Raw genomic sequence first — 25,608 nt, forward strand, 5'->3', positions numbered from 1 at the left:
TCCGGACAATTCATTCAGCAGGATTTAAGAAACACTTAATGCCTCTTTAACTGGCTTCTCAATTACTATAATTTAAATTCTCTATTGAAGTGATCAAACCTGATACAATCCCAGAATGCTTCACAATGAAAGGAGAGACACTATTTACAAGAGCACATAGAGGAATGACAAGGGGGATTGGCTTTTAAACTGAAAGAGTAGGTTTAGATGACATATTAGGAAGACATTCTTTACTGTGAGGCTGGTGAGGCACTGGAACAGGTTGCTCAGAGGAACTGTGGATGCCCCAACCCTGGGAGTGTTCAAGGCCAGTTTGGGTGGAACTTTGAGCAACCTGGTCTAGTGAAAGGTGTCCCTGTCCATGAAAGGGGGACTGGAACTCAATGATCTTTAAGGTCCCTTCCAACCCAAGTCAATCTATGATTCTATGCAAAAAAACAAGGACTGTAAGAAGAGAGAGGGCTAATACCGGAATTCAAACAAAGTTCAAACCTAATCTGTCTGGGTTTCATGAAAAATACCTTGAAGAACAGTTTTATGGTAAACTAACCCACTTTGGGATGGGGAGGGAGGTGGGATACAGAGATTTGGTGCACTTTCAGCAATTTTGTTCCTGATAGATTGCTCCTTGCCATTGAATGAAAACCACATTAAAAAAAAAAAGGTCAATCTCAGAACAAGCAAATATAGACTAGCCCTATTCTGACACAGTAAAAACACGTGTACAAAGAGACTAGTAATGACATTTTACAGTATGCATTCCTATCTATAAATTGGAATTATCTGAATCATCTCAAAAATGCCAGTAAATGTAACTTTAACTCACATGATTTATTTGCCTGGCTAGCAGACATAAGAAATTCTGTCCCCACCCACCCAGTACCTGAAATATTTCTCTCAGAGGAGGTTTATCAACTCTGGAGCGGGTGTTAAACACCAGTAGAAACCACCTCCAGAAAAATAATGAGGACAACCCACTTGCCACTCAGGCAATTTTTTCCCTCTCATTTAGCTGTTTCCAGTATGTGTCTACATAAACTAAATACAGGCTAAACTCCAACCCTCAATTAACCAGTCATCATGTAAATTTTGTGGCCAAAAGGAAGTACAATCACTTCTCCTTCGATCTAGCTTTTGTTGCAGCCTCAGATAGCACTGTAAGCAAAGGGCAAGACAATACATAAAACCACAGGAAAAAGGAGCAAAGGATACTGAACTCACACAATTCCAGCAGAATCAAAAAGGCCAAACACCAACCTATAGCACACAATTCTCCACATATTAATCTCATTTATCTTCTCCATCTTCTAGTACTCAGGCTTTGATGCCTCTACAGCTCCCCCCACCCAGCCGAGGTGGCACAAGAATAAAGCATTTAATTCTATCCATAACATGGGAAATTACCTTTCTCCTCCAGATTTAGAGATCACATTTTTCTAGTTTATTTATGGTAATTCTAAGAAACACATTTCCAGAACTCTGAGAGAGGCAAATTGTGTGCACCAGTGATGACAACAACCAATTATTTGGACATGAGTAAACCTGAACATGGCAAATGAGAATAAAATTCTCTACTGCCTGCTCCTGTATCTGACAGCATCCAGAGGAAATGGGGAAAGAACCCAGGGAACCTCACAATCTGGCACCAGGATTGCATGCAGCAGAGTTGGAACCAAAACACTAGCTCTCATGATAATTCTTCTGGAGTCTATCTCATTTTCTGCCAAACATGGAAGTTGCAAAATCACATGGGTGATTAGAGGGCTTTGGTATCCAAGTTAATTTAGCCCTCACAGTTATTTGGTTTTAAACTGTGATAGCCCTGTCACCATCACCCTAAAAATACTAGCTACAGACCAACTAAGCAAGCAGAAAAAGAACAGAACTTTGCAAAAAGATGCATTAAACTGATACTTGGAAGAGGAGGAATAAGAATTGTTACTAAAGAAACACTGCCAATAGTTGCAACAATTTTTTTTTCATTGAAGTAGTTCTGTGAATGATTTCAAGACTTCCAATGAGCTTCACTGTACATGTATATAAATATTTTTCTATTTTATTACCATCTTTGACATCATATCTCATAGGAATTACCCTTAGCTAACTTACTAGTCCCACAGCTCTGTTAACAATATTCTACTATGTCCACTTGTTCTGAAGGAACCAGTGACTAGCAGGAAAATAATATAATACTTCTCAGGTTAAATAAGTACTGTAAAAAAATGGAAGAGAAGAGATGCAGAATGCAAAAGAATTCCAGGTGCAAAGATTATCAAAACTGTGTTCAAACAGAACTGCTTCATTTGCTCCCAATTCTTAGGCTTCAAGAAGTTTTTACAGTCAAGGAAGTTTGTGATCAGCAGTTACCACATGATAGTTCTTCAGCTGACATGTACATGAGTATAATATTCTCAGGGCTGTTCTGAGACAGCTCTCCAAAATGCTTCTACTCTTCCAGTGTGTAAGGACTGGTATTTAACCACACATCACAACATGGCAAACACACTAACACAAAGTGAGAACTTAAACCTTGGCGTAAAAATTTAGGCTACAATTTTCCTACTCCGATGGCAAAAACGCTATGAGACAAGTAGAGTCAGAAGATTAGCAAAAAGTCCATTTAATTGTGACCAAGTAACTCTAGTTTGGGAAAAATTATTACAGAATAGAATATTGTGAAGGGACTCCTACAAGCTATTGCCTTTAATACAATGCTAGGAAATGCATTTCTGCTTTCCAGTGGAAGTCTTACTGACAGCTTAGAGGAGTTTATACTTTCCAATTTATCAGTAATAAACATAGAGTATCAAATATCTTCTGTCGAGATGCTACTTTCAAATTGTTTTCACGTTGACATACAAGGGAGGTCACACCTAAACAAACTCTGCTGCCTAAAAAGAGTTAACCCTGCAGAAGTGCCCCTTCTTGGGGACACTTAAGGTTTGCTGTAGGCCAGCATTAGTAAGGATCTTCTCCTACTGTATTCCCTGGGACACCTATGTCCTTTATCATTTATAACACACTCACTGGAACGCGATATTGTATGATTTAAGAAGAGAGAAAAATACACAAAGGATCATATTTTCTTTCTGCTCAATGATTAAAAAAAAGGGCAAAAAGTCTTAAAGAACTTCAATGCTATAGTTTTTGTTAAGAAAAGAACACAAAACTTAAGTGTTCATTTCACTGTCATAGAGAAGGGCAGATTTTAATCATGATGTATGATTTTATTCATACAGTGCTTCAAGAATCATACATATTCTGCATGTAAAAAACTCTTGTGTCATAAACATTCACAAGTTTTTTAACATGCTATTGAAACACAAGCATAAAAGCAAAAGGCCAAAAGTATTCAATGATACAAATGAATGCAACTATGCAGGTGTGCAAGGATCAGAACTCCACAGGACTACAGTCTCCCAGGTCAAGCATTTTCAGCTGTTCTGTACCCAGAAAATCAGTTCTGAATCTCTTCATCTCAAATGGACCTTTTTAGAGTTCAAGTGATACTTAGAACTCAGTCCAAAAAAAGAGAAGATCTTTACCACCAAACACAGGACAGAGATCTATGGACACAAACATCCTCCACAGTCTTCACATTTTGTGTTCCTCAATAAAAAAAAACAAAATAAAATTTAAGTCTTCTCATCTTCTGAATTTCTACTACTTAAAATACAGATAAATGCAACAGGAAAGTCCTCCCCCACATTTTTTTTAACTGGGCAAGCACTTAACCACAGTGCTGTTTAACTGACAATCTCTGCTGTATATTTTGGAATTGTCTCAAGAATGCCTTTTGTATTCTGTCCTGTATGAAAGATCTTCATATTGTTAAAGCTCCAGTAACACTTCTCAAAACAGCACCAGCTGTTGTTTCATGAGAAAACCCCTAAAGAGAATTAACCAAGTGTGTCACAAAGGGTTTAAGTCTCCTGCTTCACAGCAAGACTGCTCTTTGCTTGTTTGTTTACAGGTTACCCAATGTTCAAGGTCTACTTTGCAATTTTAATATTGACAATTTTTTTATTATTATTTCAGACACAGTGTGAGACTTTCCCAGCGCTTTTGTGACATTCGACTTTACAGATTCTTACTAATCTTGTGGACTTTCTGACCCTCCAGACTGATGACAAATACACGCGCATGCGGAAGTCAGCAAGACGACCATGCTTAAGTAGTTGGGAAAGCTACAACCTACTGCACTGTTCATCCTTCTTCAAAGACATGCACTCATACTTCATACAGTGACCTTCGATGGTGCCAGCTTCCTACATGTGTTCCTTAAACACAGGATAGTGACAACTGGACAGAAAAGCCCCAATTCTCAGTAGACAGCAACTGCTGCACAGGTTACCACATCGCGACTATCGCGCATTCTGTCACTACCAGGTCTTATCATGGCAACTGCTTTCCCCAGGATGATTGCAATGTCTGCAGAGCTTCCCTTTTGAAGTTGTTTTTGTCATGAATTTATCTAGTACTGTGTGAAAGCAGCAGTCATTCCTTCCTTTGCTGATCTCCAGAGTCAGAACCCAAGTAGCTGCTCATAGACAACAGTTTGGCAACAAGGCTTTTACTGTCTACCTTCAACCCATGACCTCACATATTTCACTTTGGCATCTTCTTTCCTCACATTCTGCCTTTTTTTTTCATGTTGTGTTCTCACCCACTGACATTTCTGTGCATAACAAGGCATGCATGACATCCATATTGAGATTTTTATTGCCTTTTTGTAATGAAAACCGGGTCATGCCATCTTTCTTTGCACTTTGAGCCACCATGCTGAGTTTGGTTATTTATGCTGCAAACAGCTGTACTTAATACAGCTAAATCTTAATACGTACTTAATCTAGTTTTGGCAGCACCAGAGAAAAGCTATTCCTACCTAAAGACACAATAACATGTAAAGCTACAACAGAGAAGACAGTTTTCATCATCAGTTTCAATCTTGCCATGGATGGAATATACATCCTTGGTTTGACTCCCTACTTTAAGTCAAGGCTTAACTCTTATTTAAGCAGATGAATTCCACACTGTAGAAAGTTGAAAGACCTGAAAAATGTTAATATTAATGTCTCTCCGCAGTTACACAACTTAACTTTGTACTGGTCACTGCTGTATTCTCTTCCACTGCAAAATATCTCCGTACAATAACACTAATAAACCAGTTTTCTTTAGTGTGCCCATTTCTTCTTACCCCTACAAGGTGGCAAGAAAAGGGCTCATTTTCCACATGGGAAGACAAGCATAAATGAGGTCCAGAAGACAATATGCAGGTGAACAAGAAGTTTATTTCCTTCCCTTTGGCTTTGTCTTTTCTGCCTTAAACTCATAAAATTACTCCATATAATGAATACTCCTGATACATACTCCTGAATAGGCAAATGCAGCCCTGGGATATATCAATTTAGAAAAGTACATGCCATGTGTCCTACATTTTCTTAAATAAAGTGTAGGATAAGCACATTTAGTGGGACAAGGCAGTAAATTTTGAGTGTAATTAAGCTGTAAAACCTTGGGAGGTTAATTAAGTAATGAAATCCAGGGATTACAGTTCAAAATAAAACTACCTCTTCTGAGGGAGATATGCTATACCTCAAAAAAAAAAAGTGTATAGGTGCCATATGATAATTAATAGGGAATTCTATAGTTAACATGCACTTGACTGTAGTGTGTCATATTGGATCATAATGGACTCTTCTTGCCCTAGAAAAATAGACAAGTAATACAATTTTACATAAACATTTTGCAATCTTTCCAAAGAAAACTCCGGCTGAGAATGCCTCCCACCATGAAAACAAAACTGGAGGGAGTTTCAAAATAAACCATTCTCCTGCTGTGTCTAACAAATGGTTGGACTCTCCTGCCAAGATGAAAACACACAAAAGTAACAGTTCCCTTTTACCACAGCAAATTTCTATAGACTGTTGCATACCACTAGTGACATGAACTAAATCCCTCTATCACATCCTGATAAAAAAGTTGATCATGGAAAGGTGTTCCTGGAAAATTCACCCAGAACTAGTCTCACCAGTGAGACTAAACCATCTGTTCCTTTTAAACTAGTATTTTTTAAAATTCTTTTTTAAATCCTCTGGTTCTGGCACTTTGCTCTGGGCTCTGAAAGCGTCACATTACATAGAGTTTAGTGATGATGATCCAGTTATGGAACAGCTTCACAATGTTCAGATTCCGCTATTATACGAAACCAAAACTATTGATTGCTGCCAAAAGGGCAAAATTCCTTCTTTCTTCCCACCTCCATTCCTCATAGTGGAATCAAGTCCATCTCACAGCAATCTGGTTCAGGGAGCAAACATAGCTTTACCCCATTCTTCATCAACCAGAAGCAATCAGTTGTCCACTAGTTCTCTTTTCTGAAGAAGCTTGCTAGAGAATCACACAAGTTAGTAGTGCAAGGAAAAGAGCAGAAACATAGAGCTATGGTTAAAAAAAAAAAATAGAAAAAGAAAACACAACCCCACACTTTTCAACAGGTATTGCTAGATTGCTTAGCTGCATGATGGAATGACACTCTTAGAATTACAGAGCTTCATCTTCCTAGTAAATGCCTAAACACCATAAAAGTAGCATAATTTTTATTTTAGGATTATTAATACACAAATTAGATTTCACCAGATTTCAATAAAAATGTAGGGATTTCTTCATTCTTTTTGAAGAACAACACCTCTGTGCAAACATGTATGTTCACTGTAATTACTTCTGAGAAGAAAATTATGTATATTGTTTTAAATATTAATTCACATTCAGTCATATTACGTTAGTACAGCAACAATTAAAGCTTTATTTGGCACAGGCTTGTACACAGCCAGCAATACATTCAGATCCTGAGTTTTACTATGTTCTTTAAAAACAGACATCTAATATTTCCCCTTGCATTATGACAATTAAATTGAATCTTATTGCTAACTTTTTATTTTGGTCTGAAATTTTTTAGTTGTCTATCCACTGCCAAGTTCTATTTCAATGTACATTTATTACTGCTCCCACAGTATCAAAAAGTATATCCATGGATGATCTGGTATCAGAATAATCTTCTAAGAATCTCTTATTTCCAGCTAAAATTCAGAGACAAACAAGGGAAAAAATACTCTAACATAAAAAGGAATTTATTAATGTTCTACTTTAAGACATCTTATTACTGTTTTCTTACAGATTCGGCTAACAGTAGTCTCTAGAACCACTGGCTGAAGCCATTTGATGACAGAATGACCAAATCTGTTTGGTCCACTGTTTCACCAGCCAGCTCACACCCAAGCCCTCCACTAGCCAAGAAATCAAAAAGTTAGAGGTTCTGACATCTGAACTTCAGGTTTTCAGCATCTGGCTGCACCTCTTTATAACTCAGTGTTTCCCACATCCTTGACCTTTTTCTAATGCTTTACTGCATCACTAGTTTGAGCACTGTGAAAATATTCCAGACTCCCAGCACATTTCCATTTCCCAACTGCAAGTATTACTTCCCACAACCTGATAGAAACCCATACAAGCTGTATGTCAAGTATCACATCAGCACTGCAATATTTTCTTTCAGTTGCTCTGGGTTCTACGGCCAGATTGAACCCATATCATACTGCAAAGCTATTTTTTCCCCTGCTGACCTATCTTCATTATTAACAAACAAACTTTAGAAAAAACATTCGGCAGGACTGAGGCAACATTCAAGATGTTCATGCTGCAAGACAGCACACGGAGAGAACAAATCCAACAGGGTAGTTTTTGAGCTCATGTTAATTGGCACACATGGAGATTTTATTCTATGGAGCACCCCAAACCCACACTTTTCTGGTCAGGTTCAGGACTACCAGTCACACTACATTAGTAAAAGAGGAGAGCCCAAATATCTTTCAGAGGTTACTTTTCCAACTGAACTCTTCAGTGGGAAGCAATCCTTTGCTGAACAGGAGAAGCAAATTCTTAAACTCTCACAAATGTAGCAGCTATCAGTATATTAGAATTTGTTTATAATAACATACCTTTATGTTATTTGCCCGTCTACCTTGCACTGAAATACTAAGACACCTTGACTATGATACATGGGTTTTTCATACTTTCAATGCACATGGTGTCCTAAAAACGAATGCAATATGATCAGTAGAAACCATTAGAAGTCTGCTCCCTGGAACCTTCCACAGAAGAGCAATAGCAACATATTTACTTAACACAAGGCATCACGTAAATGAAACTTTAATGAGCATTTTTCCTTTAAAAAAATCTGTCCCAAACATTGAACAAACTCTACACATGCATATCCTATACTGCATTTGGTCCACACTAAAAACTACTATTTTTTATAATTAGAAGCACCTATGGTCATACAGTTACATTTTCTTACATTCTCTAGTTTAAAAATCTATTTTTTCTGCCATATTAAAATAGATACGAATCCTAAAAAAAAAAAAAAAAAAAAAGAAAGCTGCTTGTGTTTAAATTGCTCAGCTGCTTCTGTGCAACATCTACTCCTCCTCTGAAGACTTTACAAGCCTTGAAATGTTTTATAAGCCTAATTAATATATAACAAATTCTAGTCTCAATCCTGTAGTAAGTTCCATGAGAAAGGAACAGAGGTCTGGTGCTCCAGACATTGACAGCAATTCAGGAGGAGGAAAACAGATGTATCAATGAGTCAATAAACCCTTAATGCTGTTCCAAAACTCCCCTCTCTTCCTCAGCCACTCATCCTCCCACAGTAACATTCCTACAGAAGTCATTAGGAAAAGCCTTTCAGGATTGTTCACTAAAAGTGCTGACAATCTTGAAGATCATCAAAACTCTACCCTTTAATTTGCTATTTAAGAATTGTGTCTTGGCAGGCAGAAGAATCAACCTCTCCATAAAAGGTACCATATAAAAGACTCATAAAATAACTTCAAATATATTTTGAGATTAATTTTTAAGTTGTTTTGCATTTCCATCACCTTTCTGTTACCTGATACGTATGTTTATCAATCAGCTGGCAAAGAAGGAAGTCTAAATGGAATATTTTGAAATACTTAACTAATATCAGGAAGGGTAGGTTGACATGATATGAGTTTAGGTTTGTTTTCTCTCAAGCATCTGGACCATCTGCCTCTGTCTCCATCAGCAAACCAGTATAGAACTTCCTCCTCTGTCCCCAGCCAATTTCTCACATGTTTTTGCAGTCTCCTATTTGAGATTTTAAGAAAAACTGTCTTCTGGGTCTACTTAATACCAAAAAAGAGTAATTGCTCACTTCCTGCAAGTGCTCTCCTCCAAGCAACTTCCCTCCCTTTTACTCCAAGATTGTGGCATGACACCTCAAAGTTTTCATGATGATGCTGTAACACAAGAGTGATGGAAAACACTAAGTTAGGATCACTAAACAGAGTATGACAAAAAACCAACAAAAAACTCTGTGCTGATGCATGGAGTAACAGGAGAATGACTTCAGGGAGCACAACTCTCTATATCAGCCAGACTGAGACCAAGTTATTTTTCCCCAGACACCTTGCCATTCTTGTACCTTTATATCATGGCACACAGCTGGGGAATAAACACAGGACTGAAATGCTCACACACTACTACACTATCGTCCCTAAAAACTCCAAATATCCCAGAGCTACTACGGATTACACAGCTGGAAATATCTCCAGTGAAGCTCATGCTATCCATTTCTCATAAGTAAAGATGCCCTGCTTAGGGGATGACTCCAGAATTCTAACTGCTCTTATGGAAACATTACATATCGAGTTATCTGGTTGCAAGAGCTTTTATAAATTTTTTCCCCTCTACTTTATCTCAGCTTCTTTTGATTTATAGGAAAATAACCATTCAGCGTTATCTTATGGCTCCTGTATTTTGTCATGACAAGAAAATACTATTTTTTGCTCTCTCCTTAAAGTTTCCTTCACAGATTGAGAAAGATGGTGTTAGTTTTTGGCACCTCACTAAGGTAGACATTTTCCCAGTTTTTCATACATTTGCTCTTCTCACAAGTTTCCAATGTCTGAAGAAGGAACAGGAAGTCTAAGACTAACTAGGCCCACTCATTCACCAAAAAAGAGCAGAAGAAATCAAGACATGTGGTATCCATCAGAGGAGGACTGTTTAATCTCAACTGCAATTCAACTTCACAAATCAGGAAAAAAATAGTAGATAAAGCATTTTAATACTCTTTTACATCTCTCCCCCTTCCCCCCCCCCCCTCCCCCCCCCAAGGTAGCTTTTTAAATTATGTCCAAATGAAAATATAGATCTGACATTTCGGTCTGAACCTTTCAAACATGTTCTAGCTCAAGTAGATTTTACACTAATTTAGCTAACACCATTTTTTCTTACTAGCTGAAAAAGATCACTAAAATTGCTAATGTGCATAGTGTAACAAATACACAGATTTATCACTTTCACAAAATAAAAAAAAATAGAAGTACTTTACTTTCAGGGGCAAACTGTATTTCTATGTAAATTCAAATTGCATTGAGACACAGACAGGATATTAAAATAGTTTTATTAAATAAAACTAGATGAGCTGATATAGTAGAATAACTCACTTCAAAACACAACTTAAAAGGGCTTAGTTCATAAGAGTAAAAGCATTTGCAGTCACACTGAAATTTTAAAAATAGGAGATCTGATGCTGAGAGGAGGAATATTTTCCTGTTTTTCACACCAAATTTTTGAGTACTCGTTACTGAAATACCTGAAGAAAACAGCTAGGAAACCCTTTTGAACAGGAATTACTAAAAGCTGGTTTATCAGTTCACTTATAAGGAACAGTTTTCTTCTATATCTGCAACACAAATAAATATTTGGTGTCTGATCTTGACACCTTGTTTTTATTGCTAGAACTTAAAATATATTTCAAATTTTAGTATTTATTTTCAAAGTTATGTAATAACATTTTATATGCCTTGATTTAGAATTTACTTTAAATCTGGAGTATTAGCCTTAAAATACATTCTTCCAAAATACCTGTGTTTCAGTACACAGGAACTTGTAAGTACTTGAGAAGACACTGTTATGTTCCAAGCATGCAATTTTTAAGAGACATCTTCTCAGTTATACACATTTAGAACTACCCGTTTTGTTTTGCTCAAACTGCTTTTGAAAACATTCAAAGCACCTACTTAATGCAGAATATTTTCACTGTGGGTGGGTGGTAAGAAATTTACTGTTTCAAATGAGGAAAATTAAGTTTTCTGTAACAGCTTTTATTCTTAAGTTTTCTATATATAATCTATTATATATATAGATATCCACACACACATATACATATATATACACACACACATAAAACTTACTCCCGGGGATAGAATTGCTCCCATCCATCAGCTATGAATCACATGTGCTGCTTTTCATTAATTGAAACATAAACATGCATTTGCAGACTGCCTTTGCACATAGACACACAAGACAATTCAGATGCAAGGTAAAAAAACCTACTTCTGGAAAAATAATGTCAATGCAAATTAAATACTAAATTTAATCAGTAATTTTTTCAGACCTAAGCTATCTTAGACTACTTTTAAGTTTTTTTATTTGGAAAGGTTATTTTAACTGTCCAAATGAAGTAATTCCTTACTTACTCTTTAATACAGCACAGGCATCTTAGACATTAAATGTGTACACACACACACAAAAATCTCACAGGTCAAACATTAACAGAGAGCACGTGCTCAAACGTACACCTTTCCTCACTGAATACCCAAAGTAATCGGCCACAAACCCTCTAAAATCAATTCCTCCCCAAACTCTGAGACAGACATTCCTTCCTAGACTCGGTTACAATTTAGCTCCCCACACCTATGCATTCATCACTCTTTCACCTATGCCAGAACAAGGTTTCTTCCTGGCTCAGAATACAGAGGGTGAAGATGCACATTGTGAGCTGTGGGACTGGCTCAGCTGCTGTCAAAGATGCGGCCCCGATCCTGTTCCAGTACCAAGCCTCCACTTGATACCACCTCTACCACTTCTTTGTTCCTGCATTATTCAACAGTCTGACAAGGAGAAGACTGGACAACAAAAGTATTTTAATGAATGGTGGTGTGGAGGGTAAAGGATAAGAAGCAACCACTTTTTTTTGGCAGGCAAACCAAAATATCTGAGGAATCCCACTTCAGAACTGCTGTGTTTGACTCACCCAACTGAGCCACACATATTTCCCTCTGGTGCTAGAATGTCCAGGAGAGTCATGACATCTCTTTACAGCACTGCTTCCTTAAGGGCAGCAGAATCAGAAATACAAGACCAGGAGGGAATGCTACTTCACCTCAACTGTTGGATATAACTATATAGCTCAAAACATCTTCTGTTTAGAAAAGTAAATATTAATACACTGGGGCAAGTACTTCAGGTCTGAACTTCTTTTGACTGTATAACTGTGAAAAAAGGAGGGGAAGGAGGCTTAAGGACACACAGGACAAAAAAACCTCCCAGCTCTCCAGTCACCATAATAGCAAAAGACAGACACTCACACAAAGCAAAAGAGCACTGAAACAGGGCTTGGCATCAGCACAAGACTTTTCTCCAGCCCTGCCTGCTCTGCAGACACTACAGTGTAGCACAGGAATGATAAGACAAACTAACACATGTAACAAGTGCTACATATGTGACAACTGAGTCCTAGCCCAAACAGAACGCCTGATACAGACAGATAAATGGAAAGAACAGAAAGCTAATTCTGAGCTTTAACCTGGGTCTGGTGAGGCAACAAAAGAGATCTAAAGGACTCGAGTAGGAACTTCAACCACCTACTCCTCCTTTGAAATGAATAGCATAGCAATGAACAGCAATAAAAAGGATAAAGGACTAGTTACCCTTGGTTCACCTCTACGACAGTATGCTTATTTCTAAAACCAGAAGATTTCATTAGGATTTGGTCATATTACTGACCATATCTGCCAACTGTTTGTACTTCAGGCAGGCAGATCCCTGCTAGGCTATAGAAACAGACTGTGATAGAGCAGTAACACAATGCAGCTCTTGGGTACACAGTCACAGCCCAACACCCTCCTCCCAAGCACTACATTGGCACACGGAGGGAACTCCCAAGCTGCTCCCGTCCAAAAGCCCTGCTCCCAAACCAGAGGAACAGTCAAAGCTTGGTGTAGCAGTGATGGGAAAATCCTTGGGGCAGCAGAGGTCCAGTTCAGATTTCAGATGCAAAAACACCCTACCCATAAAGTTAGAAACCACCCAGTGCAGGTGCCATAACCAGTGAATTATGACATGTGACTAGAAGTTATCAGACATTATTTAATAGGAAGACTTGTTTTAATCCTCTCAGAACATATTAAAAGCAAAATCAAACTGAAAGTTACTCCTTTATTAAAGTTAAAAGTATTTGATTTCAAATGAAACAATAAAAGACAAGGTCCCTTTAAAAGGAGTAGGGTGGGTTTAATTTGTTGGTGCTTTAAAATAGATATATCTTGAGCCTACTAGCTTATCAATTACATACACTGCATATTTTGAAAAATGACAGTATTAAGTTGAAAGTTATTTTTAAGGAAAACTCTGAATCTTCTGAAAGATGTTTATACCTGTATTTAGATTATTTGAAAGGCTGGTTCTTTTCACTTACCAATATACAGCTACGGTATTTATTCAAACAATTATAACCCAAATATATGTAATATTTCCATCAACTAAAAATTTACATTATTTGCATTCCACTCCATATGAGGTGGATATAGTAATGATATTTTTTTTAAAAAGAAGTCACATGAACACTCAGCATACATTTTCAGAGAGCCAGAAGCTGACCCTTTCACCAAGGACAGGAAAGTGGAAGTAATGTTCAAAGTCCTAAATTATTATCAGTACTCTCATTTTCCATTTATCAGGCACATATAGCTCTTAGGGCGGAGGAGAAAGTCTTGAAAACACTGACAGAAGTAAGTGACTAAATGTTGCTTGCTTGAAATACTCACTTTTGTGGGCATTACCATTGTATCAGAACCAATGCACTTTAAAGGGTCACTTGCAATGACTTCACCTTCACTGTAAAAGGCATATGTGTATAAAAAATGAAGTGCTATAACTGTGCAATTACAGTTTTCTGTAGTTCCTAAACACACAAAGAGGCTGAAGAATTATTTCTTTTGTCCATAGTAAGTTTTTCTAGTATTAGAAAATGCCACTACATTTCACCAATGAAAACTCTCCTAGTTACAAATCCAAGCTTTTGTAACTAACCCTTAATACATCTTAGCACTTTTCTGAGTGACACTTGGAGATCACCCACCAAAGTAATTTATATCACTCAGTCAAAACCCCACCTTCTACCAACTATTAGAGCACAGAGATGCAAGCTGATTTCAGAAAATCATCAACCAGACCAAGAAAAAAAAGAAAAAAGCTATTATAAAACCAAGCAAGTACCTTTTATAAATCAAAGATTATCTTTGTTTGCCTTTGGTTAAATAATGCTAAATTATTTTCCCAATAAACATTTTCAGTTATGATACTCTACTGATAGAACTGATGTGTTCCCATCACTGGTAATTGTGTCTAACTATTTATATTTCTTCAAGTCCTGTTACAGCTGAACACACAGAAGACTTGCTGATTGTTTCCATAAGCATCTAATTCCTCTTTCTTTTAAAAGTAAAATTAGTATCACCTGATGCTTGTATGATGTCTTATTATAAAATTCACTCTAGGGTAAATTCTCTAGGAAGTATCTTTCATTTTTTCATAACTGCATATAATTCTTTCCTACCTACAAGCATGCTCTTTGAATCACACCCAAAGCTGAAGTTACACACACAACTCTTTACTAAAATGTTAGCAACTAGATTATATACACAGGATCTTTAGTTTGAAATACAAATTAGGATCCCACCAAGTTTTAAATACTTCCTCATCTTTAGGGCCAGACTTTCTTCAGTTACCCTTCAATTGTTTAACTCATGGTCTTATTAAGAAATCACAAACTACAGAGAATACATTACTCAGAGAAGCATCCTAGTGGTTTCAACACACTAGCAAGAATTCTAAAGAAACCAAGGTGGTTTCAAAACAACCTACAACCAAACTGCAAGTGGTTGCATATCCAGCAGATATACAGCAAGCAGATTAAAGCCAGACAGCTGAAACTATTCTGTCCCTACCTCTGTACCTCTCACCCTCCTTAAGGACAGCATATGATCATGTACACATGAACCACCACCAGAACCAGCATTTCTTTCAGCCTGGCACACTGGCCATGGGCCCATCCAATTCAGTGCTACAACAATATTTTTCTTTCATATGCCAGTCTTCTACAGCTGACATGGAACAGGTCTGGTTTTAGGAGCTGGCTCAGTAATCCTACCTTCACCATTTAAAATGAGCATGAGAAAAAGAAAGAATGTCCCACTGTTTTCTGAAAAAATAAATGAACACAGTTTTAACTAAAATCCGATTATTACCCTACACCTACTCTGAGCTGACTGAAAGACTTTTAACTTTTACTGCTTTTAGAGAATGAAAAGTTTGATCATTTCCAGTTGTAGGAAACTGTTGACTTACCATAATTTCAACTCCATTACATTTAAGAACATGTTTCAATAAAAATGCCTATTCAGTAATTTTCACACTTCATTCTGCAGTTTTCTATCTGAGCTGTAAAACTTTCAAATACTTGGTTGAACCTAGATGGTAAAATCTTAATCCTGAAGAGCCATCCAAAGACCACAGTTGATAAAGATTACAAAGTATTGTGGAAAGATAGGAGAATAATTTTAGCTTCTCAGCTTAGATATGTTCCCATGCCTAAACTGTCTGATTTCAAGTGGCACATCCAGAAACTTGCACTTTTTCTTAATATACCTTTCCATGCTGCCAGTTTCCTAAAATGAAAGAGAAGTACCAACACAAAATGCAGTAATTAGAGCCTTGGAAATAGTCCACCATCACAACATACACGATTTGCTCACTCCAATAATATTTCTTTTTCAACAGCTCCAAGATGTAGAGGGACACAAGAACAAGTTTGTTAAAAGTTCCCACCCCTGTAAACCACATGTGTCTGATTAAAGATACCTCACTATCTATCCATCAAGATCTAGTGTCTTCTGCTTAAACATTAAAGAAGTTACCCCTCTGTGCTGAGCAAGGGAAAGGCAGGGGAGTTACTGATTGGCTGAACCAGACCCCTTCAGGTCACCTTTGCTCCTCCTTCCTCTCAGGTCTCACCAAAACCTGAGAGCATCCACTCTTACTACTGACCTCTGCACTGGGAGCTAGGGCTTACACTCTCAAAGGAGTATAAGGAGGCTCAAAAGGATCCACCAATTCCAGAGCCAGTTATCACCAGCATCCTCTCTAATCTTAATACTTCCAACGAATCCAAGAAAGGCAGTAAAACACCTCCTCCTTGGGTCTGTTACAGAGTTAGAACTTTTGGAAGGGGATGAAGCTGAATGCCAAGATGGAATAGCAAGCACAGCTCCTGCTTCCTGTCTCTGAAGCTTGGGAACTTCAGGTATTGTCCTTTCACACAGTTGGAGAAGGAAATGGGATCAACACAGAGACCCTCTGCTAGCCCGCAAAGGCTTTGCCCTAGGAACAAGAGGCAATACTTGCAACTCTGGCGGGACGACAGACAGACAGACCGTATCTCTCTTTGGAGGACAGTGACTTCACGACAGCCCTGATGACCCACCCGCTCCCCCCAGGAGCTCCCCACCTGTTTGCTCACAGACTGACCTCTTCCCTACGGCTCCCAGCACTCCGAGAAGCCCGCCACAGGGATAAAAGGTCCCCCCTGTAACAGCAATTCCAAGCCCAGGCTTCCTCGTCCTAGCCCGGAGCCCTCCACCGAGCGGCCGCTCTACAGCGCTTCGCTTTCCACGCCAGCCCTCAGCTTCTTCCCCCCGCTTCCTCCCTCCTTTCAAAGCCAGCCCGCGCTCTTTCCACACGCGCAAGGGACGCAAATAGAAATAATCATCATCATCATCACAAAACACGAGTAGCAAAACCCACGAACAACAAAACGCAGCGCCACAACTCACCACCCAAGTCAGTCCCCCGCTGCCGCCGCCGCCTCCTCCTCCTCCTCCAGACTTTGCCATTTTCTGCCCCTCTCTCCTCAGCCGAGGCGAGGGCGCTCGGAGGCGGCCGGGAGGGCCGGCACCGACACCGCGCCTGGGGCCGCTCCGCGCTCCGCTCCTCTCCCGCGCTCACCGGCGCCGAGGAAGGGCGGCCGAGGAGCCCGCACAAAGCGCCCCTTCCGCCGGCGGGGAGGCAGCGACAGGGAGGGAGGGCCCGGCCGGGCCTGCGGCTCTCGCTAGTTTAAAGGGACGACGGGCCGGTCCCTCCGCTTCTCGGCGGCAACAACAGGCACCGCTACCGCCGCCGTAGCGCTGCTGCCTCCCGCCCTCCTCCTCACCCCCGGGCCGTCCCCCCCTCCCCCCCCCCCAAGCCACAAAGGCCCGGAAAACAGATTAATAATAATAAAAAAAAAATCTCCCCCTTCCCTCCCTCGTCCCCTCCCTCCCTCGTTCACTCCCTCCTTCCCTTCCCGCCCCTCGCGCGCGCGCGCGCGCTCCCGCGCAGACCCCCCCCCCCTCCCACTTCCCCGCTCCGCGCCCCCCACACACACGCACACCCGGAGCTGGCCCGGCCCCCTCCTTCTTCCCCTCCTCTTTCCACCCTGCGTCCCGCTGCCGCTCCCCCGCCGTCTCCTCCTCCCCCTCCTCTCCCTGCACAGTCCCCGAACCGCTGCCGCCGCCGGGACACCGCGCGTAGACAATAAATAACCGCGCTGGCCCCGCTCGGCGTCCGCGCCGCGGCCGCTTCTCCCCACGCAGCGGGCCCGGGCCTCTTCTCCCCCCGCTTCTTGTGCCCGCCAATCACGGGCCGGCCCGCCAATCGCGCGCTGGAGGCGGGAAGGCTGCGCGGGCCGCTGGCCAATCCGAGAAGCCAGAAGGAGAGGTCGCGTGTGACGTCACTGAGGGTGGCAACAAGGGCGCGAACGGCCCGCACGGAGGCGCTGCCGCGCGAGGCGGGGGGGGAGGGCCGGCGCGAAGAGAGGCGGAGCGGCTGGATGGGGATGGAGATCGGGCGGCTGGATCGGGACAGGGATCGCGGCGAAGCAGAGCCCACCTGCCGGGAGTGCGACGGCGGGCAGGGAGACGCCTCGCTTCCCCGTGACCACACAGGGGAATCGGTTTGGGGAGCGGCAGAGCACGGCTGTCCCGTTTCCCTGGTGTTCCAGGTGGATGATGCTGCGATGCGGGGCAGGAGGTGAGGCGGTAGGTCGGACAAGTGTTCGGGGTACGGGGAAGCTGCCCCCTTTCAGCCAGCCCTGAACCGATCCCTGCAGTCCCCACCGCTGCGACCTGCGGCAGTACCAGCAGGGTGGAAGTCCCGGGGCTCCAGGCAGAAGAGTGTCTACAATTCACTGCCCTCTTCTGGGCTCTGGGGATCGGCCGAGGCGTTCTTTAACTCGGACAGCTCACAGATCCTTATCCTATATTTGAGCATCACCGTGTGAAGTCCTCATAGAGGGTCACAGAGCACAGCACCCCGTTCAGTACACAGTACACAACACTGTCTACTACAACCATATTCGCCGTTTTGAAAAAAAACCCGCTATGGTCAAAAAACATCTATTTCCTATGTCTAACCGGTGCATGTACAAAGCCCAGAAGTCATGCAATTTTAGGTATCAGCACAAAAAAATATTTACAGTTTTAGATATTTTGCACCGAAAGTATATATATATAACCATAATATATTATAATCAGATTTTTGACAAGCTTAGAAAAATGCTTCAGCACACACAGCTTCTCAGTTAGCAATTTTAATTCTGCTGTGTGAAATGCAAAGGACCTACACCTAGTCGAGCCTGTTCCACTCCTTGAGTTATTAAGAATGTAAAGTCTCAAAAGGAGGGAGTAGTAGGGATACTGTATCTGAGCTAGTAGACAAATCAGAGAATAATTTCAAAGGAAGAGCAATAATTTAAAGGTTTTTCCTTTTGCAAAATGCTTTTCCCTAAGGAGTAAGGGGATCGGAAATGGAGCAGTCACTTTTGAGGAGTCAGTTGTAATGTTCAATTATGCCTCAAGGGAAGGATCAGAAGAATCTCTACTAAATATTGCTTATTTAGCATAATTTTACTCTGCCGGTTTCTAAAGAACCTATTAAACTAAGATCTAAGTGCTGCACAAGGATTATGGAAAATAATGGCATCTGCCTAGAAGGGACAGTAAATTATTTTTATTGCCAGCTGCATGTACCTCTGAGCTGGAGGCTGAGCTTTCTTCTACTTTTGGCAAGGTAAAGAGTGCTTCTTGCAGAACCAGAAGGTAACACTTGCAGGGTTTTGCCTACTGCTTCACAGTTTTGTGCTTGCTGATTAGAGCCATGTTGATTTTGTTTTCCCCAAAATCTCAAATTTATATGTACAACCTGTTAAAATGAATCATGAACAGCAAACTGCTGCAATGAATATTGTGAGGATCAGAGAAAACAGGAGTGTGTCTGTTCCAAGCTTTTTGCATTGGTAGAGGACCATTACTGTACTCAGCAGAAACAGAGCAAGACCCAAACATTAGTGTACTATGCTCTCATTAGCTCCAGCTCTTTAGTAAATAGGCTGTCCTTAGTGTGGGAAGAGTGCCTTTTGCAATGTGAACCAAGTAGAAGACAGAAATCTAACTCGAAGGCAGCCAATTCCATATACATTAGAGAGAGAGAGGGAGTTTCTTCTTGGCAGTTGCTGATCTTTGAACATGCATGGTCAGACATGTTCAGTCTGTGTCACGCTGGAGCAGATTTATGAGGAAATGCTGGTGTTCCCCCCCAAGCATTTTCTTTAGTCTTTGAAAGTACCTCGTCCAGGTTGGATTTTATTTAATTCTCATCCTATACTGTGCTAGCTGCACAGCATGTTACTGGCTTACTGTTGATGTTGGGTTTATCCCTAATATTTCTATGTGTATGCTGAGTGGTTGCTGAGTGGTTGCACGATGACAATTGCTAGTCATGTAGGATTGTGGGACAAAGTTCTCACGAGACTAAAAGCAGCTGCTTCTGTGAACTGCAGAGGTGAAGCTGTGAAATGAGATTGATCATCACATTTAAAGAGATCCCTGTTAAAACAAACACAGAAGCAGATTTTAACATGAATCAAATTCAAGTGCCATAACATTTTGATAGGAGAGGAATTACTTTACTAGACGCAACTTGCCCAAATCATGCACACCAGTTTATGTCAAATACTTCACACTTATTGTGTGACATTTTAAATTATCAATGCCCTTGAGATAGTACACACAAAGTCCTATTTCAATTCATTGGAGATTTACTTGTTCTCATAGTTGTAGACCATAGCATAAACAGAAGTACCCTACAGGCTTTCAAAACAATGATCTACTTAAACTGGTTTCACTGCTGCTTTTAGTAAGCAAAACACTTATTGTAATACTACTTTGTGTTCAATCATTTTAGCAGTAAGACAGCTGTATGTATGATCTTTAAGTATTTCTATACTTGGTATGTACAAACTTCCCATCTGTTCTAAGTTATTTGCTGCTTCTAGTTTACTTACTATCTAATAAAACCTTTTCCTTCTATGTGGCTTTCCTGGACTCAGATTTAAAGGGCCTCAAATATGACTTTATGTGAAACTATGTACATTCATATAATCTGTGAACATACTCAGATACAAGCACTTACTTAAATGACCGATCACAGCTCTCCTTTTTCTGCAAACTACACAGGAAAAAGTGCAATTTTGTGCCAAAATATTTACAAAACTAAGTTGATGCCCATTACATTATACATTCCACACTGTGTGTGGTTGTAATGAGGTATAAACAAACATTGCATGTTTTAATATTAAATATTTACACTTGCAATAAATTTCCATATTCTACTGCATTTTTAAATTTCATTATAATTCATTAACATAATTTTGAAATAATTGACCAAATTATTGAGTAGGGTTGTGGCAATACAATATGAGAGTGACCAACATACTTGTACTGCATTGATGGTGAATGAGCTTCAGGTGATGGTCCTCAAGTATTTAAGAAAAGTCTAACCATGGTTGGATCACCTAACAATATAAATTTAGCCAGGTCATGTGTTCTTACACAATTGTATCTCAAACCTCTTTGCTGAATTATCAAGAGTCCACACTGGTGGTATTCTGTGGATGTGCACTCTCAGCTGAACCATGCCCAGGACTTACATACCTGATGTATCCATGGCAGTTTTGTCAGTAGCTGCTCCTGGGGCCAGACTGTTCCACAGCCAGACTCTTTGAAAAACACCAGGTCATTTCCATCTTAATCCTCCAGGAACAATGTACCATTTTGTGACAGTCTGACAGAGGGTTTGGATGGCTTAAAACCCTGCTTACCCTCCAATTGCTGCCCTGGTGACTAACCTGTTAAGTGCTGTGCTGTTGGCAGAGCTGTGGAAAACTCAAGTGGGGAATGCAGTGAATGATACTGCCAGGTTGTTGCTGAGGAAGAAGTCCAGCAGAATCCCCAGGGTTAGCTACAGGAACCCCTGGGCTCCCTCCTGGAGTGCCCATCGTTTGGCTGGGACTGCTGTGCTGACCCACCTGACTTCCTTCTGGATGGCATCACCTCCCTGCTGCAGGATGGGCAGGTTGCATTAGAAACCATCACATTGACTTCCTCGGCCTCTATCCTGAACTGCACAATCTCTCACACAGAACAGGGAAGTTGTGTCACTCATAAACTTTAAATATTTGTCTGACTAGAACTGCCCTAGTATCCAAACCCACCCAGTCTCCTCACCATCAGCTCAGTCTTAAATTGTGATACACTTTCACTGAGCAGCAAAAAGAAAGTTATTGCTACAGCAGATGCTGGTCATAGAAATTACATATATTTGTATTGAAATTCCATAGGACAAAGCTCCCTTGTGCAGTGACCACACACAGCAAGAGAAGTTGAATGTAGAGGTGAAGCAGGGGAAGCTGAGCTGGCTGCACTGGGAGGAATTCTCAACATGAATAGAATTATCATCCCTGCTACAATCATCTGAGTCTTTTAGAAAAGTTGGTGGCAGTCAGAAAAGATGCAAATGCCTGGAGGGACAAAAACTATGGAAAAATCATAGAATGTAGAAGGTGATGCATTTTGAGGTCTGTGCTGAACGTACATGAGATAGCAGTGGGCACCTCACCAGTTATATTGAGCTGAGAGGAGATTGCTGTGATTTGGAGGCTGGGAACCACCAACTGTGTTATGGCATTGTTAATCAGTGTGGAGAATGCAAACAGCCAGCAAGGTTTGGGCATGCCATGCCATTCAGAAAGGCACTCCCTTGAACTCAGGGTGATGAATACTGCAAAGCATGCTAGGCTGTCCTTGAGAAGCTTTTCTGATGTTAGCCACATATCCCTTTCTTACTGTCCCTCTATCCCAGCTCCTCTGTAAAGGAACTGTCTCTTTCCAAAGTGGAATTTCTTTTTGACTCAAACATGCAGTTTTTTTCCCTAGTAGTTCATCTCAGACTGTTTGGGCAAGAAAATGTGAGTGACAATTCATTTTTACCCAGCAAGACTCTCCTTGCTCATTGAAGGTACCATTACCAGTGTATTTCTCCAGTCTCCCAGACAGAAATCCATGATAAATTTTGAGTATCAAGACTGCTTCCTAATAGCAGAAGGTCATGTCTACTCATTCCTGAAATGACAGGAAGGTGAAGGATTTGTTTCTATACAACGCACATGTGGAAATGTCACTTTTCCCCATGGATTCAACAAGTGACGCAGACAGCAGAGAAGCCCACTATTCTGGGAAATGTCTAAAGATATGGTACTTTGCTCTCTTGAGCTAAAATTCAACCACCTCCGACACAACGTTTTGACTTATGAGGAGGAAATAGAAGGGGCAAGTTTTTCTGTACAGCTTCATTGTATCACTAGTTGCGACTAGAATCAATGATGACCAGGTCAGGGTGTGCTTTTGCATTCCCTTTCTCAGAAGGGAGTTGTGTGGTTCTTGTGGTAACCCAAAAAGAGGAAAGTCTCAAGAAAGACCCAAGAGAGGCAGATGGCTCAATCTCCACCAAGGCAGAGCATGTCATTAAAGTGTGGCCAGTGTACCCACATAGTTTATGCTGAGGTCAAAGGCAAAAAGAGAAGAAGGCCACAAGTTCTGGAATACTTGAACAAATGAATATCCAAGGCAAAGAGCAGCAAGAGTTGAGTGAATGACCTGTGAGCATCCTTCTGAAAGAGGACTAGGGTAGGCGTGAGGACATCAGCTAACAATACACCTGAGCACAGTAAGTGGGGAAGACAAGATGTAGTTACTAACTTCTTTTTAGTAGTTACTGAAAAGAAAAGTCAGGTAGCTGTGAAGGGTCCAATCAGGCAATAAATAGCAGAACTACAGACAAGAGTCTGCATGTACCTATCCAACAAATTAATGAACGAACCCTTAGAGTACATTTGTACTGGCAGCTTGAGTTTATACTGACTTAGTGCTTTGAATTACTAGACCATGGTGTTTTTGATTTGGTACTAGATGGCCTAAAATTTGAATTACTCTTTTATAGCCCACAGCACAGGAATGTGCTCACCATGTTCTTCTGACAATTACAAGGCAGTTTAGAAAAGGAAGTTTATACAATAATAATGTTTTGTGAGTATTCTTTTCTAGCTGTCTTAAGTTGTTACTCTTTCCAGTAACCTGTTTACTAATAATTCTCTTTGCTTAAATGCATTGTTTCAGATTACCTATGTCAGCAGACTATTCTAAGGCTTTTGAGAATTGATTTTTCAGAAGTCGTCAAGAAAGTTATTACAAAAATAAGATGTATACTTCAACTAAAAAAATGAAAAGGGTATAGCTAAACAGGTAAAATGTACACAAGACTCAGCTACCCACTTCACCATAAGCATTATATGAACTTATAACTCCCTAGCAACTACTTGTTATAGATCAGCTATTCAACAATTTCTCAGGTGGTCTCATTTATAAAAAGGCTTGGCAGCAGCAGTTCCTATTTATTTCAGTAGGAGCTGTGTAATTCAACATCTTGGATGATTGGGCAAACAGTATTTTAAAATGGTCACTGCTAGCTGCTACATGCCCTTTTCTATTTTCCTTAGGCAATATTATTATTAAGCAAAGATGATCAGAAATTCATATAAAACCTTCTGTTATTCCTTTAGATCCTTTAACGCATTGGTACTTCTGGGTCTTGAATGTTTCTCTCCCAGATACCATGCAGCTGTCCTCCATGATCTTTTTCATTAGTGGTGTTTCTGCTTAGCATTTTAGTCTTGCTGCATTTATTAGGAGAATGAATAAGTAAAGCACCAAATGCAACACATTAAATAAGATTTTATGTTTAGGTTATGGTCTCCTGTCCTATTCTTACCCAACTAACACTGCTTTTAATCTCTTTACACCATGTATCTTACATTGCTCCAATCAGCTCTGTAGATTCTTCACACTCCTTAGTGCACACCTGTTTTTCTTAGAGAAATGTAAGAACACATTACCTCAGTTTTCAGATGAAGTAAAATCATCCAGGTCAGTGGTTCTTATATGCCTCTTGCTCACTATGACTGCAGCCACTGCTGGTAGAGGTAACAGAAGTCACAGTACCAACAGCTTTCAGTACTGGCCAGGACAGTGTGTTTGATTGCTTAGACGTCATTTAGCCAGCACTTTGTTATGCCATCTTTTTATTGAAGTCTGGGAATCTCAATCTGGGTCTTCAGTCCAGCATGGTTTCCAAAAGCATCTTTCAATTTCTAAGCATCTCAGAAAGCTGCATCCTGATCATAGCATTTCTTTCTTTGATTAGGATTCCTGACTGTCATCTGCGAAGAAGGAAAACAGTTTTTTTAATGACTTTGAATATATGTTCTTTAGTAATTTGTGAATTCACTTTAATGTTCTAGAGAAAAGGTTTTCATCTACAGGATGTGTTAAAAGTACATTGCTTTGATATACATATACCTGTGGGGATTTTTAACCTAAACAATATTGACGCTGTAGTCCTTGTTATTTTATACATTTCTTTTTGAAATCTACTGTGGATTTAACTTGCAGAACAGTAAAGAAAAATGTTTTTCATCAGTGAAGTTCTTTTAATAGATTCCTTCATTTCTTGCAAACTATGAAGCAAAGAAAAGGTATTGTATGTTTTATCTTACTGACAGACCTAAGTGTCAAAAAAAGCAGCATATCTATTTTTGCAACAAATTGTTAACTGTTATACTATAATCACATTCCTCATTTTTTAAAAATAATTTTGCAAGGAACAACTTAGTGACACCCTGTGTTCCTAGATAATAACTAGAGAGAATACATTTCCTGTACTGTGCCTCATAGTAAGCTCACACCAAAGTTTTTACCATCATGCTATAGAACTGTAATAACAACTCACCTTCCTTTTCAGTTAGTTGGCTGTTACTGAGCTTTTTTATTCCACATATGCTCTTCTGCTGAAAGCTTTTATTGCAGAAAACCTTTGAAGAGTGGGAAGCTCTGAAGCTCTTGAAATTTATCTGAAAGTAGTGTGGTTCCTTTTACCTCGGTTTTTACTGCTGCTCACATTCTTCTATTTCCAGGTAATAGGTGCAATGAATTCATCAGGTTTTCATGAAAAGGCAATACACGTTACCCAGCA

At 40.1% G+C, this 25,608-nt stretch overlaps 1 protein-coding gene across 4 annotated transcripts in view; it reads right to left on the minus strand.

The window, feature by feature from the left end:
• The window catches only part of TOP2B (DNA topoisomerase II beta), a 71,723-nt gene that overhangs the window by 43,192 nt on the left and 2,923 nt on the right, over positions 1 to 25,608 (minus strand). For 2 of the 4 annotated variants that reach the window (XM_062508794.1, XM_062508785.1), the window contains exon 1: positions 16,983 to 17,350. In XM_062508794.1, coding sequence (XP_062364778.1) covers positions 16,983 to 17,042 — 60 coding nt within the window. In that variant the 5' untranslated portion in view covers positions 17,043 to 17,350. Of the gene's footprint in view, positions 1 to 6,259; positions 6,578 to 16,982; positions 17,351 to 24,472; positions 24,797 to 25,365; positions 25,540 to 25,608 lie in introns of those variants that run through there. The other 2 variants (XM_062508804.1, XM_062508813.1) reach the window with 2 other exon arrangements.

Source organism: Cinclus cinclus, chromosome 1 (assembly GCF_963662255.1).
Source record: "Cinclus cinclus chromosome 1, bCinCin1.1, whole genome shotgun sequence".
NCBI classification, from domain to species: domain Eukaryota; kingdom Metazoa; phylum Chordata; class Aves; order Passeriformes; family Cinclidae; genus Cinclus; species Cinclus cinclus.